Source organism: Podarcis muralis, chromosome 1 (genome assembly GCF_964188315.1).
Source record: "Podarcis muralis chromosome 1, rPodMur119.hap1.1, whole genome shotgun sequence".
NCBI lineage: Eukaryota > Metazoa > Chordata > Lepidosauria > Squamata > Lacertidae > Podarcis > Podarcis muralis.
The window spans coordinates 38,505,438-38,519,745 of NC_135655.1; the positions used below are offsets into that span (position 1 = coordinate 38,505,438).

The following is a 14,308-nucleotide window of genomic DNA, read 5'->3' on the forward strand; positions in this document are numbered from 1 at the left end:
GCATAAGTGGTCCAAAACATAGGTCCCAACTACACAAAACGGTAGATCATGACAGTAATATGTAAATATGTGTTTATTTTATTTAGTTTTGCATGTGGGTTGTTTTTTTCATTGATGAATTCATTGTTTACCTTCTGTTGCGCTCCTTTGGAAGAAAGGTGATTCATTCATAACAATGGTGATGATGTTTGGAATCTTATGAGTGGAACACACCACACAAACTTCTTCCTTAAAATGCAGTCGGGCATTTGGAGTATGCGACAGGGAGAAAGGGGCCTTATGCTTTCCCCCACACCCAATATAGATCACCTCCCACCCCCCACAAGCTTCTATTAGCAGCAGAAGATGGAACACACAGACATACAATTGTGCCTTTAGGTTTTCTCTTCTGTGGCTTATCGCAGCTTCAAAGGAGATTTAAATCAGGCAACTGGTGCAGGGACAAAGGGCTTATCCCTGCATTGTGGCTACAATTCCAATCTGTCTCTCTGTCTCTCTGTCTCTCTGTCTCTCTGTCTCTCTGTCGCTCTCTCTCTCTCTCACACACACAGCAGCTGATTTTCAACAAAGGAAATTACATTGGGAGTTACAGAAGTCCATCATAACATGCCCTTTGGCCTGTGGTGGCAGGAAGAAGGTCCATCATAAAATGCCTGCAGAGTAAATCAATCCAGGTGACTCAAGCAACCCTCATGCACAGAAGAACTGTACCAGGATACCCCAAGTGATGGTTAAGATGGATTTAAAGCATTTAATCACATGTACAACTTCACTTAGCAAAGGTAACAATGTTTGCTTTAGCGGTCAATAAGAACAGGATAACAGTGGAAACCAATTTGCAAAATCCCACCCCACTCTTCCCATTCAGACTCTGGTGTAGTCTTCTGAGACCTGGTGCCTTCCAGATGTTTTGCACTACAGCTCACATCATCCCAAGACTGATGTAGCCCAAAACCTTTGGAGGACACCTGGTTGGAGAAGGCAGAGTGACCAAGGAACAGGATCCAGCAGAGCTGTAAATAAGAGTAGGATTGATTCTAAAGTACAAGGGTCAATGGAACTACAAGGAGAACAGGTTGTCCCTCGCCCTCGTAGTGTCCTTCAATTTTGAACTTCTCCCATATAACTGAATGGCTGCTACTCACTTCAGTGGGGTAGATATCAAAGCTTCGCACTTCATGACAATTTGCAGGGAAAGCACAACTGGATGGGACTATTACAATGTGTTCTACAGACAATGCGGAAACTTCAACAGGTACCAAATGCAGCAGTCCCCTTAGTTCCCAAATAACCGAAAGACTGTCTCCATCCCTGTGGACCTTTTTGGGTATTAAGATCTGCAGAGGGTCTCTTGGTAGCTCTACCACCCTTAGAAGTGTGGGAATGCCAGCCTGGGAGGGGGCTTTCTCTGTGGCTGCCCCTAAATTGTGGAACTCCCTCCACTGTGGAGATGTCTTTAGTATCTTCCTTGTACAACTTCTGAAGATACACCTCCCCATCCTGGCCTTTAACAATTAAGATATTTTGTTTTGTAGGACCTACCTCTTTTATCGAATTTAAACTGTTTGGTTCTATCTGAAACAGTTTTTCTAGCAGTAATGGTTTTATCTTGTTTTCTGTTTGTATATTCTGTTTTCCTATTGCAATCTGCCCTGAGACCGTATTGTTAATTAACTATACCTGGAACTTCACTCCTGTTCATGGGTGGACTGCTTTCACGTGTACGAATCCTGTAGGGCAGCAATGTGTGTCTGTATGCAGAGGACAAAGAGATGTGCTGCATTCCCACCTCCCTGCAAAGGTCCCCACACACTACCAGTCATTGCAGATAATACTGTGGGCTAGACAGACCATTGGTCTAATAAGGCAGATTCCTATGTTCCATGACACATTGGACCTCAACCTCTAGAACAGTATTTCCCAAACTTAGGCCTCTAGCTGTTTTTGGACAACAACTCCCATCATCACTAGCTAGTAGGACGAGTGATCAAGGATGAAGGGAATTGTAGTACAAAAACAGCTGGAAAGGAGAAACAAATTTTGGAAACACTATTCTAGAATCACATTTGGGGGAACTTGTTTTTATAAGTGGCCTTAAGTGCTCTCTAGACCAGCGTTTGGAAACCTGTGATCCTCTAGATGTTGGACTCCATTTCCCACAAGCCCAAGACATGCTGTCAATGGTCAGAAATGATGGGAGGGAGCTTGTAGCCTTAACAACCTCTGGAGTGCCCCAAGTTGCCCAGCCTCAAATCGGACAATAATGTAATATAATATACAGCCCTGTCTGGGAAGTATGTGGACAACTTTTGCCAAATGACATTCAAAACAGTTTTTCTTATATTAGAGATAATACAAGAATCCTTGTACAGTTCCTCACTAATGTCTGTTACGACACAGGTTAATGTCTAACACAGATAATTTGATGGAGGTCACGAAAGCAAGGACACTGTAAAGACAAGTCAGCCCATATCCTGTCTGCTTTTCTTTCTTCCTTTTTTCCCCTTAATACCAGCAAATCCTTCTTTCCCCATTTTGATATTTTGTAAATTTCCTTAATCTTCTTCTCATCATAACCCTTCATCCTAATACATTTTCTGCAATCCTGACCAATTTTCAGAGCATCCAATTCAAAACACAGTACGTTATGTATTTATTATTCAAGCAGGAGATTGCAATGCTTTGTTGTTGTTGTTGTTGTTGTTGTTGCTTTATGCTACTTAATTGTAGTTAAAGGCAAAATTAGTAAATCCCTGACAGGTTCCCAAATAAAATTAGCTTTAAAACAAACAACACAAGCATTTATCAAACAATAAATGTTTATCTGAAATTTGAACTCCTCTCTAGTTCAAGAAGCAACCTCTCCACCCCCACCCACTGCACACATTTTAAGGTTTTCATTCAACAGAAATGTACCAGAAGCATAGCATCAAATCTGCTTAGAACAGATTTGTATTAAGCTATATTATGAAGCCTCCTCAGAGCAGGGAACGTCACACTGAATGTAATGAATGGAGGGGGGAAATGAATAGATCAATTTCATTGTAGTTTGGTATGGTAAACTTTTGAGTTAACTTTACTTGGAAGCAAGTTGTACTGATTTATATGTGCCTTCCAAAAATTGGCGCTGAAGCAGCTGTAACAGAGCCTAATACCCTAACCCTTTCCCCCCTTGTGTTCCTTCCCTCCTCCTTCCTTCCACACAGGCACCCCACCCTTCCTATCACAGTTTCCAAACTAACCACGGTTGGTGTTATGTGGGTATTTACGGCCACCATGGTTAGCTTAACCCAGAATTTCCAAATCTGCTTCTAATCCCAGCTGCAACTTGCTATTGATTCTGCCACTGAAATAAGATTCTGTTTTTGTTATATACATATGTATTTATTGGAGTTTTTAGCAAAATTTATGGGGTTGTGAGTTTCCATGAACAACAATACTGTAGTATTCCATGCACGCAAACACTTTTGCACAATTGGCTCATGTTAATATTCCATTTTATTCCCATCCATTTGCATGTTTCCAATCTAGTAAACAAGATGTGCATTGCCTATATAAAAGCTGCTGTAGTGAAAAATAAAAGTCACTGGCATTGCTTTTTAGTATTTACCCTTTTTGTGCTTTTCACTAAAAGCATTGAAATGTATCGTCTGACAGGTTTCAAGGCATGCCTTCACCATTATTTTCTACATATACTACCAAGAACTTAAAACATGGACCTAACACTATGGAATCTGTACACATTAAATTATGCTGAGCATGATCCAGAACTAGTGAAATCCATTGGTATTTAGCCACTGACATCAGTGAGTTTAAGTTGGTTCTTTCTACACAGCCTATTGTTTATTGTGCATTACAGTTTACTTATTATTTTTACTAATACTATTACTACCACTATTACTGTGGCTAGTGTTGCTTCTGTTAATACTACCACTACCACTGCTGCTGCTACTACTACTACTATTACTACTAGTACCAATAATGTAATTCCCATGTAAAGGAGCTGTTTAAGGTTATCCCAGTGGTGTATAAAAAGAAAATCAGATTTGCCTATGTATAAAAAATATTCTTTAGGAGTTTGTTATACTACCGATGGAGATCTTTAGCTGCCATGTTTGCCTTCTAAAAATAACATTCATGCTCTGCAGTTACATATTATTAGATAGTAGGAGTATGCACTGAAACAGTCACAAGTACTTTCTAATGGAGGGAGGGATCCATAATCAATTAAAAACCATTCATTTTAATGAAACGATAATGAAAAAGGCATGTTTTAAAGCAGCCCATATCCTTCCTCTACCTCACATGTTGACGCAACCTCATGATGACCATTATTTATAAGAGACAGAAAGGGTTAAGCAGCAAATTGGCACTGCAATCCTAAATGCACTTTCTTGAAAGTAGCACAAGCTGATTAGAGGGGATGACCTGATTTACACATGCACCACTTGTTGACTGGCTTGCATGTGTGAATAGTTCATACAACATAACACAGCTGCTGGGACGTTTTAATACCACTTCAAAGCACAACACTTTTCAGTGGAGTCAGCTCCCAAACTGGTAAGTAGCCAGTCTTCAGGTGTACAATGTCCACATGTAGAAAAGCCAAGGGGCATACACACATGTGTGAACCAGCCTGGCGTTACATCCCAGCAAGTGTATTTAGGATTATCGATTTCAGACTCAATCCACCAAGTGCTGCTCCCACATTAGCCTCAATGAAGTAAGAATGAGTTGCTCACAGACATTGTTCCATGGACTGGAATCCAACTTCAGCACTTCATTCACAGCTTTAGTCTGATAGAAGTAGCTGCCTACAGTAAACAACTATGGCATTGAGTGGCATGCCCTGAATTTTCCAAGCATTTTCACAATAGCAATGACATCTCTGCACTGAAAGGTGGTCAGATTTTACAAGTGTAAAGCACAATACAGTGGTCAATGGGGTTTTGCTTCAGAAGTCTACAAAGAAATGTACATTTAAATAAATGCAAACTTACTGCCAAAGCTTGTCTGTTTCAACAGGCAAGCATATGTCCATGTGAAGTGAACAATGAATACCATTCTAAAATGGAAACACCCTTGTTTTCATCAATAACAATAAAATGTGTTCAGTCTTAACAGTTTCCTATCTGTTAGTAATGGATTACCTTGGTTCAAAGCTCAGTGTGCACTGAGCTTTTAAGACCAATCTAGTCCACTGGTTATCCCTGTCCTTTGTGCTTCCCAATGCAGCTCAAGTTGCCTTGAACATTTAAGGAAAGACAGTGTATAAATAAACAAACAATAGCCCTGTGTGGTTAGTTACACATGGCTAGTTGCACCAAAACGTGGATGGAAATGGCCGCGTGTACATTCTATTGAAAGCAGACAACATATCCATATTCAAATCTGATTTTACTCCCACCCCAATCCAGAGGAGGAGATTCCTTGATATGGACTGGGCTGGGCCTGATTTTAGGATGGCAGACTAATGTGGATATGAAGGAAACCTAGATGTGGGTTAAAACCAATTTCACTCGCATTTCAAAAGTGTTCTGTCATGGAAAGCCTGGTGTGTCAGGGATAGTTCGTATGAAAGGTTGGGAATTATGTGCGCCCGCTTCACACATTACAGTAGAAGCGGTGGGGGGGGGGGGGGAGAAGTGTGAGGCACTCCTTCTCCTTTCCCAACTTCCAGGCAATTTGTGAATTGGATCTCAAATCAAGATATATGCACAGTTACTGCAATGCACCATGCATTTGATCATACAGACAACCCAGTGAAAATGGTCTGAGCCTTGAATAAGTGCCAATTTATCCAATTAGATTGTTTATGGGATGGCCTCCGTGACCTATAAAGTCCTGGTGAAAGCAGGGGAGGGGATCCCATTCACATATAGGGAATTTAACATAATGCAATCAATACTTAGAAATATTACGATTTCTGTAATCTAAATTTTCCAGGCTACTTAAAGTTGGTTTCAGTGACATTTTGGGTTCCCAAAACAAATTCCTATGTGTTTATGTACTTGAATGCTTTAACCAATTTTTGTTTGTGTGTGACTGTGTGTGTGCGTGTGTGTGTGTGTGTGCGTGCAGACAACACTGTCAACGTCCAGGTAGTTGAAATTATATACTTGAAAAGCATACTTCTCTGTCCCTGAAGGGCTCACATTATGAAAAATGATAAGGAAGTTAAGGGTAGAGAGAGAGAGATTATATATAATATTCACACACACATGCATATACACACAAATAGTAAAACCTGCATTTTCTGGATCATGCTGCATCTCCTACTTATCCAAATTCATTGCCCTACTATAGCACCATGTCATTGTAAAAAACAACAACCCAAAATCATATAAATGTTTCATATCCAAATGTTTTGGATATTATCCAGGCCATGAATATAAAAGAGGCTGTAATATAATAATCCCTATGTTCTAGATAGATATCCATATAAATTTCATCTTCATATAACAATGCAATGCTAGTAATATATATTTATATATAGTATGTATATATAAAAGAAAGTTAACTTTCTATTTTACAAAAAGGCAATTATTTTATTATCAATATAGTTATCAGCTGCTTTTTTTACACCATTGCAGTAACTAAAGGAAAGAGGAAAGGGGAAGCTTGATTAAAATAAAAAGTAGATATAAAACCCTGTGGTTTCAAGTTGGGATCCCTTGCCAAGCCTTTGACTAAATACAGTTAAATTCTTTAACTTCAAGTATGGCACTTATATAAATAAGAGCAAAGAGGCGGTGACATATATTCACAGTTAATAGCGATAAATTCTACTCCTTTGGTATATGTGTCCAAAAAAAAAACCTGTCGGTAAATACATAACTTGGCTGAACTTTAGATCAATCATTTGTATGCATATAGCAGGGAGCTGTGGTTTATTTATTTGTTTATGAATTTGGTAGATCACAACTAGCATAATAATGATTAAGGTCTCTGGTGTAAGTAGGCAGGCAAACAAAAAATAAATAAATGGCAAAAGTATTTTCAGCACTACCGTTTCTTGTGTAGTTGGTTTTTGTACAAAAACAAGGATAGAAAAATGCTAACCATACACAGTAATCAACTGTGTGATGCTGACCATGTAAAGTCAGGCATCCATCAGATGAAGCTCATGGATGTACTAACAGGCTTCACGGTCAGATGCCTGGACAGTGCAAATCTCTCCCTCGGCTTTTATAGACATGCTTGCAATTGAGTATTGCTATGACCCCCTCCCCAAACCCTCCCTCGAGAAATGGCTCCCTTGCCGTTTTTCAATATAACATTCTAGACACATTTCCCATCAGTTAGGAACATTTTCTTGTCCTCGTGACGGTTGAAAAGATGCTCCAGTCAACAAATAGCAATGGACCACTCGGGGGAGGAGATAACTGAGCTGTAAGGCCAGATTGAAGTTGTTGTATAGCTGTTCTCTTCATCAGTCTTTGATTTAGCACACAGTTTTGTATCTGGTTTAGAAAGTGCAGATCAAGTACCTTAACGGCTTTCTTGGTGGTTTGAGGAAATGATTGCTTCAGCAATGTCCTTTCCCTAACGCTAATGCGCGGTAGGTCAGTGATCCCCAGCAAAGTCTTCTGGTTCTGCCACAGCCTCACACGTAAGCAGAGTCACTGGACTGAGTCCTGCCAAAGTTAGGCACACTCATACGTGGCAGGTCTTTGTTTCTGATTTCATAAATGGATTTCCGTTTCGCTTGCACTCCCCTCACTGCCATTTTGATCTTTCTCCAGCCCAAGTGGTTCAGTTCGGCCAAGTTGAGCACCACACAAATGCCACTCACGGCAAACATGAAGACCAAGAAGACTGTCTTCTCAGTGGGCCTGGAGACGTAACACTCCACTTCCTTAATGCAAGGATACCTGTCACATTCGTACATGGATGGGACATTGAATCCATACAGGAAATACTGTCCCACTAAAAACCCAATCTCCAGGGCATTTCTGAAGACCACCTGAATGATATAAAACCTAGAGATGCCTTCTTGCCGCCTCATCTTTGACTTGGTGGTTCTAATAGCTGGGTTGGGAATTTCCTTTACTTCCAAGCAGTCAGGTTCTGCCTCCTTGGTGGAGTTCTCCGTGTTCTGCAGCACCCCATTGACAATGGTATTCTTGATCTTCTTGCTGTCGTCCCTCTTCATGGAGTCCTGATCCCTGTCCAAAGTGAGGAAGACAGTGGAGTACCTCCTTTCCCTCTGCTTGGCAGATTGGTGAACAGAATATGTTATAAAGCAGAGGCTAGGAGTGCACACCATGATGATCTGAAATACCCAGTATCGGATGTGAGAAATGGGAAATGCTTGGTCATAACATGCCTGGTTGCAGCCTGGCTGCAAGGTGTTGCACACAAACATAGTCTGCTCATCGTCGTACACAGTTTCTCCTACAATGGCCACAATAAGAATCCTGAAGATCACCACCACGGTCAGCAGAATCCTATAAAACAAAGGTTAGATGAGTGCACATTTACAGGGCAGAAGAGGAATACTGAAAAAAATCACTACTATTTTAAAGAAGGCACATGAATGGAGTATAGCTCTGCTGGTAGCCACTAGCCAAGTTAGTCAGAAGCACAACTTCTGTGTTCAGAGACAGTGTGGTTATTATATGGTAAAACCATAAAAGTCATGATGGGTGCTCAACTTGCTCCTGTCTGGCCACAGTCAGAGATATCCATTAGATATGTATTAGATGCCCTAGCAGGCATTGCTGATGCCCTAGAAGGGGTTCAGCAATCTGCCTCTGTATATTCTTCCCACAAACAATGTAAATATTTTTATTTGCAAAGACCTCTCCAGGATATTACTTGTTATCCCCTCCTTTTTTTGCTATTTTTATTTACACTTCCTCTGTGGCTGTGCACTAGCTTTTAGGAACCATTTTTATTCTACATTAATTTGGGGACTTTTAAAGTAGTGAATGTGATTCACAAATTTATAAAATAACCAAACCGATGCACCACCGGTCAAATCCAGCATGGCATTTCTTATATTCTTTGAATTTAAAGAGGTTAAGAAAACGCAGGCTATTTTCAATCATTATGGGGAGCTGTCCAGTGCTGATCTTGTATCTCAGTCAACGATCAAACTTCTCCGCTTTTCTTAAGTGGCTTGACCAAACAAAAAACAAAAAAAATGATTGCCTAAGCAATGTACTTATCCATACGGATGTTTACAGCAAACAGAAGGAAATGCTTGCTTGGTTTATTTGAGCACAAATCTTACTTTGGCTTATACAAGGGAGAATCTATAACCACAATGACAGTTCTAAGCAGCCAGTTGTGTGCGTGTTTTTCTCCTGTACCTCAAGTGTCCGAAAACAGATGTCGGTCAAATAAAAGAGAGTGGCACCTCTCCCACTTTCTACGGTATGCAGCATATTGATCAAACCATAAATGAGAGGAGGGAAGCAAATCAAAGGTAAGGGAGCTCACTTGTCCTTACTTTACCCTTGCATTTTGCCAGCTGCAATCACCAGCTAGATAATAATACGACTCTTTGAAAGTGACTCATTCTAAATATTACTATTATCATTATTATTACTATTATGCTACCTAACAGCAAACATCATCCACATCTTCTGTCTCCTTTAAATGTGCATTCAGTCATTCGCTTTTCTTTTTTAATGAATAAGCCGACGGGGGTGGGAAGGGAAGGGGGGGATGGATTATATCGAAGGTTAAGAGAGTCCCGTGCACTAGCAGTGAACTCTGAAACAAAGCAGAGAAGCGATTTGGAGGGAGTGGGGGGGGGGAGCGCAGTCCTGTGCGGTAGCAAGTTTGCCAAAGAAATAATTGGGAATGTCGAAGGGGGTTGGGAATGGGGGTTGCTGGGAAATCCGGTGCTTCAAGGTGTCCGGTTGGGCTGCGGCTTCCTCCCCCCCCCCCAACTCCCCCGGTCCCGCAGGAATCCAGGGGACTTCCTTCCAAGGCGATGCCATTTAGGATGGCGGGCAGGGAGCGCGCGAGGGAGCGCAGCGTCCCCGTGGAGCTCCCTCCGCCGCAGGAGCCCGGCAGGGTCAAAGAGGGCGACGGGGAGGGAGGCGCGCCGGGAGCCGTCGGGCCGCTTACCTCCCTATCATAGTGGAGTGCTGCTGGACGGCGGCTTCGAGGAGTCTCTCTAGGATGGTCCATTCCCCCATCGCGGTTCATCGGGAGGCGAAGGCTCGGGCAGCGGCGGCAGCGCAGGAGCGGCGGCGGCGGCGGCGGCGGCGGCGGCGGCTGCGCTCCGTCAGCCACGGCGGCGGTGGCGGCGGAGACGCGCGTTCCCGGCCCGAGCCGCCCGGCGTGCGCAGGGAGGGACGCTGCCCCACGGCCGGGCGGGCTGCCTGGCAGGCGGGGCGGCTGCCGGGAGCCAGCCTGGGCGGCGATCGCCTGGCGCAGCGCAGCCCAGGCGGAGGTCGCCTTCAGTGTCTCGCCGCCCGCCTCCCGGCCGCCTTTAAGTAGGCTCTGCTTGCGTCACGGCCAGGTTGGAGGGGAGCAGCCGAGCGGCGGCGCCACAGCCCGAGAGGGATCGCCAAAGCCGACCCCCACACAGCGCCGCCGCCGCCCCCGAGGACCCTTCCAGCGGGCGGGGTGGCGTGGGGTGGGCGCCCATCTTCCCCACCCCGCCCCCCGACGAGAGCTGCGCCTTTGGGGAGGGGGCGGGCAGAGGGATGGGGGGCCCCGACGACGCGCCTCGCCATCCACGGAGCAAGGAGGAGGTAACGAATGGCGCGGAGGGGACTGGGGCCTCGGGGGATCCCGAGACGCCTCGCCAGCCTCCCCGGGGCCGGATCCGGGCGCCTGCCTTTCTTCCGGGCTGTTTCCCGGGGACTTGGCCTGCGCCGCGTCCTTGACAAGGGAAGGCGTGTGGGGAGGGAGGAAGGGAAGGAGGGACGCTTTCCTTGCTCTTCGCCAGCCCAGCTAGACGGGAAGAGGAGGCGAGGCGAAGGCGCAGCAGCCTCCTTCGCGCCGGAAGGGAGGGGAAAGCGAGGCTGAGGCATCGCATCCCCGCAGATCAGGAGCTGACACCCCCCTCCCTCCCCACGATTGCCGAGCAGGACGGACCTCCGCTGGGGACGATCGCTGCTCCGGACGCCAGGTCGGGGGGCGCCCTCGACGCCGAAGCCCCCCCCCCTCCCCTGCGGAGAATGGCGCCTCTGCTTCCCCAGGCTGGGCGCGTGAGAAACCTCTCGCACGGTAAGAGCGCAAAGGCCGCCATCCTTTCCTTGGTCTCCCTTGGCTCTTCGCTGCAGCAGCTCTGGCAAAGGGAGACCCGAAGAGGACACGCGTTGAATGCGCCAGGAGCCCTCCTGCCCTGGGACTGGCTTGCCAAGTGGGAATGCCAGTCGCCAGCACCATCTGGGCACACCTGCTGAGGCCCCAGCAGCTAGGAAGGCCCACTCAGGAGGTACAGCTGGGCCTGGAGAGCTTGGGCCCCACTTGGTTGGAGGGGGTGCAACCTCATCTGCAACTTGCAAGGGAGGGCAGGTTCACACCATGCGTTTTAAAGGGTCTTTAACAGATGCTGCGCCCCCGCCCCCCCCAAGAATTCTGGGCTCCATAGTTTGTTATAGGTACTGAAAGTTGGGAAGAGACCCTCACAGAGCTACAGTTCCCAGTACCCTTAACAAACCACAGCTCTCAGGATTGCTGGAAGGGGGAAATCCGTGACTGTTAAAGTGATGTAAGGGTACTTTAAATGTATGTGGATGTCAACTGAGTTTTGGTGGCTGCAAAGAATGGCCCAATCAGCCTGGATGTCGCTGAGCCTTCTCTGCACCACCCAGAGGGAGAGCACAGGTGAGCTCGAGAAGCCTCAACATCATAAGAGAATAAGGCAGCTGGATCAGGCCCAAGGTCCATCTGGTCCAGCATCGTGTTCCCACAGTGGCCAACCAGATGCCTGTGGGAAAACCTCTTGATCTTTCACCCAATATAATGGAGGACATAGGGGCATTGCCTTACCAATCTCAGTCAATTGCCCGTCTTCTTCCTTACAAACAGGCCAAGGAGTGGCACTGCTGCTCCGCTTCTCCTTAGTCTCAGTGTTGCCCCTTGTAGAATTCAGCAGGGAGGAGAATGGGGACATTGCCTGTCATTGCTTCTGACTCCATCGACCTGTCCAGGTGTGGACACCAGCTGCAACTGCCTTGGCTGCAGGCAGGTGGAGGGATCAGTCACGGTTTGCCTCCCTCTCCCTCTGGGAGGTTCAACTTGCTCACACCCTCTGCCTCCCTGGGCTGGGCTGGGCTGCATGGGCAACAGGGCACAGCAGGCTGCGCAGAGTGAGCAAGAGATCACCTGTGTAAAAGATCTGTGGTTGCTTCTTGCACCTCCTCTGGACATCTCAGTTTGTTTACCATCTCCCTCTGTCTCTGGCTGGCATGGGGTGGGTGAGGACTGAGGGCTGCGCTTGCTGGGCCCAGTTTGCACTCCTATGCCACCAGGAAGAGAGAGCCCACGTATGCTAAGCTAACAAGATGGTGGGCTGGCTGCTTTGGGCCATTTGCGCACCTGCCTGCTCTCTCCCTCCAGGGACCTGCTGCGGAAAGATTAAAGGGAGAGCAGGTGGACAGAGCCTGCAGCTAGTGCACTTATATTCTCTCGCTCTCCCTCCCTCCCTCCCTCCCTCCCTCCCTATCTCTGCAGCGCCACAGGGCTCAGTCCCCTCACCCCACTGCCTAGAAAAAGGAGGGAGGAGAAAGCCACCAGCCTCTGTCTGGTGTGAGGAAACCTGGGTCCACTCAGGGGGCAAGAAGGAAGCCTCCATAGGCCAGAGAGAGAGCCTGGCAGACAATCATTTCTTCAGGTCCTCTTCCAGCTAGACTACCCACATGCCACCTACTATCCTGTGGGGAGGATTCCAGGAAAAAGGGGCAGGGGCATCATTGTCTCACCCCAGGGTGATACATCATCCACTGCCCCATGGGAAGGATGTTTTTTTTTTAATATGTTAGTTTGTTTATTGTGCTGTCCAAATATGCAATTGACTGTCACTTGTAAGCTGCCATGGTAGGATTTGTATCCTGAAAGGTAGGAGATACATAACTGTAAGAAATAAAGTAAAATTAAGGTTCAGCTAGCTCATAGCAGCTTCTCCTGTCCTGTCTCTTCACACATCGTATTTTAAATATGTATTTCTAAGCATGCACACCTCTTTTAGGTGCACATTTCTAAAGAGGTGCCTAAAAAGGTAAAGTATGAATTCATAGGTAAAGGTACCCCTGCCCGTACGGGCCAGTCTTGCCAGACTCTGGGGTTGTGCGCCCATCTCACTCTATAGGCCAGGAGCCAGCGCTGTCCACAGACACTTCCGGGTCATGTGGCCAGCGTGACAAGCTGCATCTGGCGAGCCAACGCAGCACACGGAACGCCATTTACCTTCCCGCTGGTAAGCGGTCCCTATTTATCTACTTGCACCCAAAGGTGCTTTCGAACTGCTAGGTTGGCAGGCGCTGGGACCGAATGACGGGAGCGCACCCCGCCGCGGGGATTCGAACCGCCGACCTTTCGATCGGCAAGTCCTAGGTGCTGAGGCTTTAACCCACAGTGCCACCCGTGTCCATATGAATTCAGTAAATATATGTTTTGCTCAGTTACACTTCTCACAGAGCTGTGATTGACTGAAGTTCCCTCCTGAGTGGACTTTCATTGGCAAACCCAGGATTGTCTCTTTGATGTGTGAAATGCTAGGGGCCAAAGAATCATTACTGAAACAGAGAGATCTGCTAGGGGCCAAAGAATCATTACTGAAACAGGTCTGCTGCCATCGTTAATATATGTGTACCTCGGCTAAGTTAGGTAGCCAAATAATATGTAAAGCACAAATACAAAGACTTAGATGGTATCATTTCAGTGTCTTTTAATAACTTCATTCTTTAAAAAAATTGAGGTTGGTGAGCTTCAAATTAGAGAATTACTCAGTGTACTCCATTTATATGGTACAGCTATTTTCACTACACAAAATCTAGTAACTATTTGCAAAGGGGGCAGTACAGGAGTGCAAAATGTATCTCACTAAGTCATTAGTAGTACAAATGCAACTAAGGGCGCATTGCAAATGTCATATTGTAAGTTTGATATGTACATAGCATGTACATATCTATGGGAAAGTGGCCTCATTTCATAATGTACTAGAGTGATGTGACATTGTTCCTTGTTATTAATGAACTCTCTCTGTGTGAGAGAGAGATTACTATATATCACATAAATAACAAGAAATAATATTACAATGCTTATCATTCCAGTACATTAACAAGTACAATTTTTTACAGTTATTTTCCACATAACATGTATGTGTGACCCTCCTTAA

General features: G+C 45.6%; 1 protein-coding gene and 1 long non-coding RNA gene across 2 annotated transcripts; one reads left to right on the top strand and one right to left on the bottom strand.

Annotated features, from left to right (window-relative positions):
* Window positions 1-3,480: 3,480 nt before the first annotated feature.
* GJD2 (gap junction protein delta 2) lies at window positions 3,481-10,226 on the bottom strand. The gene is made up of 2 exons (XM_028721624.2): window positions 10,084-10,226; window positions 3,481-8,450 (listed from the first exon to the last, which is right to left on the bottom strand). Exons 1-2 carry the CDS (start codon window positions 10,152-10,154, stop codon window positions 7,607-7,609), a joined length of 915 nt encoding a protein of 304 aa, XP_028577457.1. The 5' UTR covers window positions 10,155-10,226; the 3' UTR covers window positions 3,481-7,606.
* A 114-nt stretch (window positions 10,227-10,340) lies between these two features.
* LOC144327304 (uncharacterized) lies at window positions 10,341-13,074 on the top strand. Its single transcript, XR_013392364.1, has 2 exons — window positions 10,341-11,193; window positions 12,646-13,074. It is a non-coding gene; the product is annotated as an uncharacterized LOC144327304 (long non-coding RNA).
* The last annotated feature ends 1,234 nt before the right edge of the window (window positions 13,075-14,308 follow it).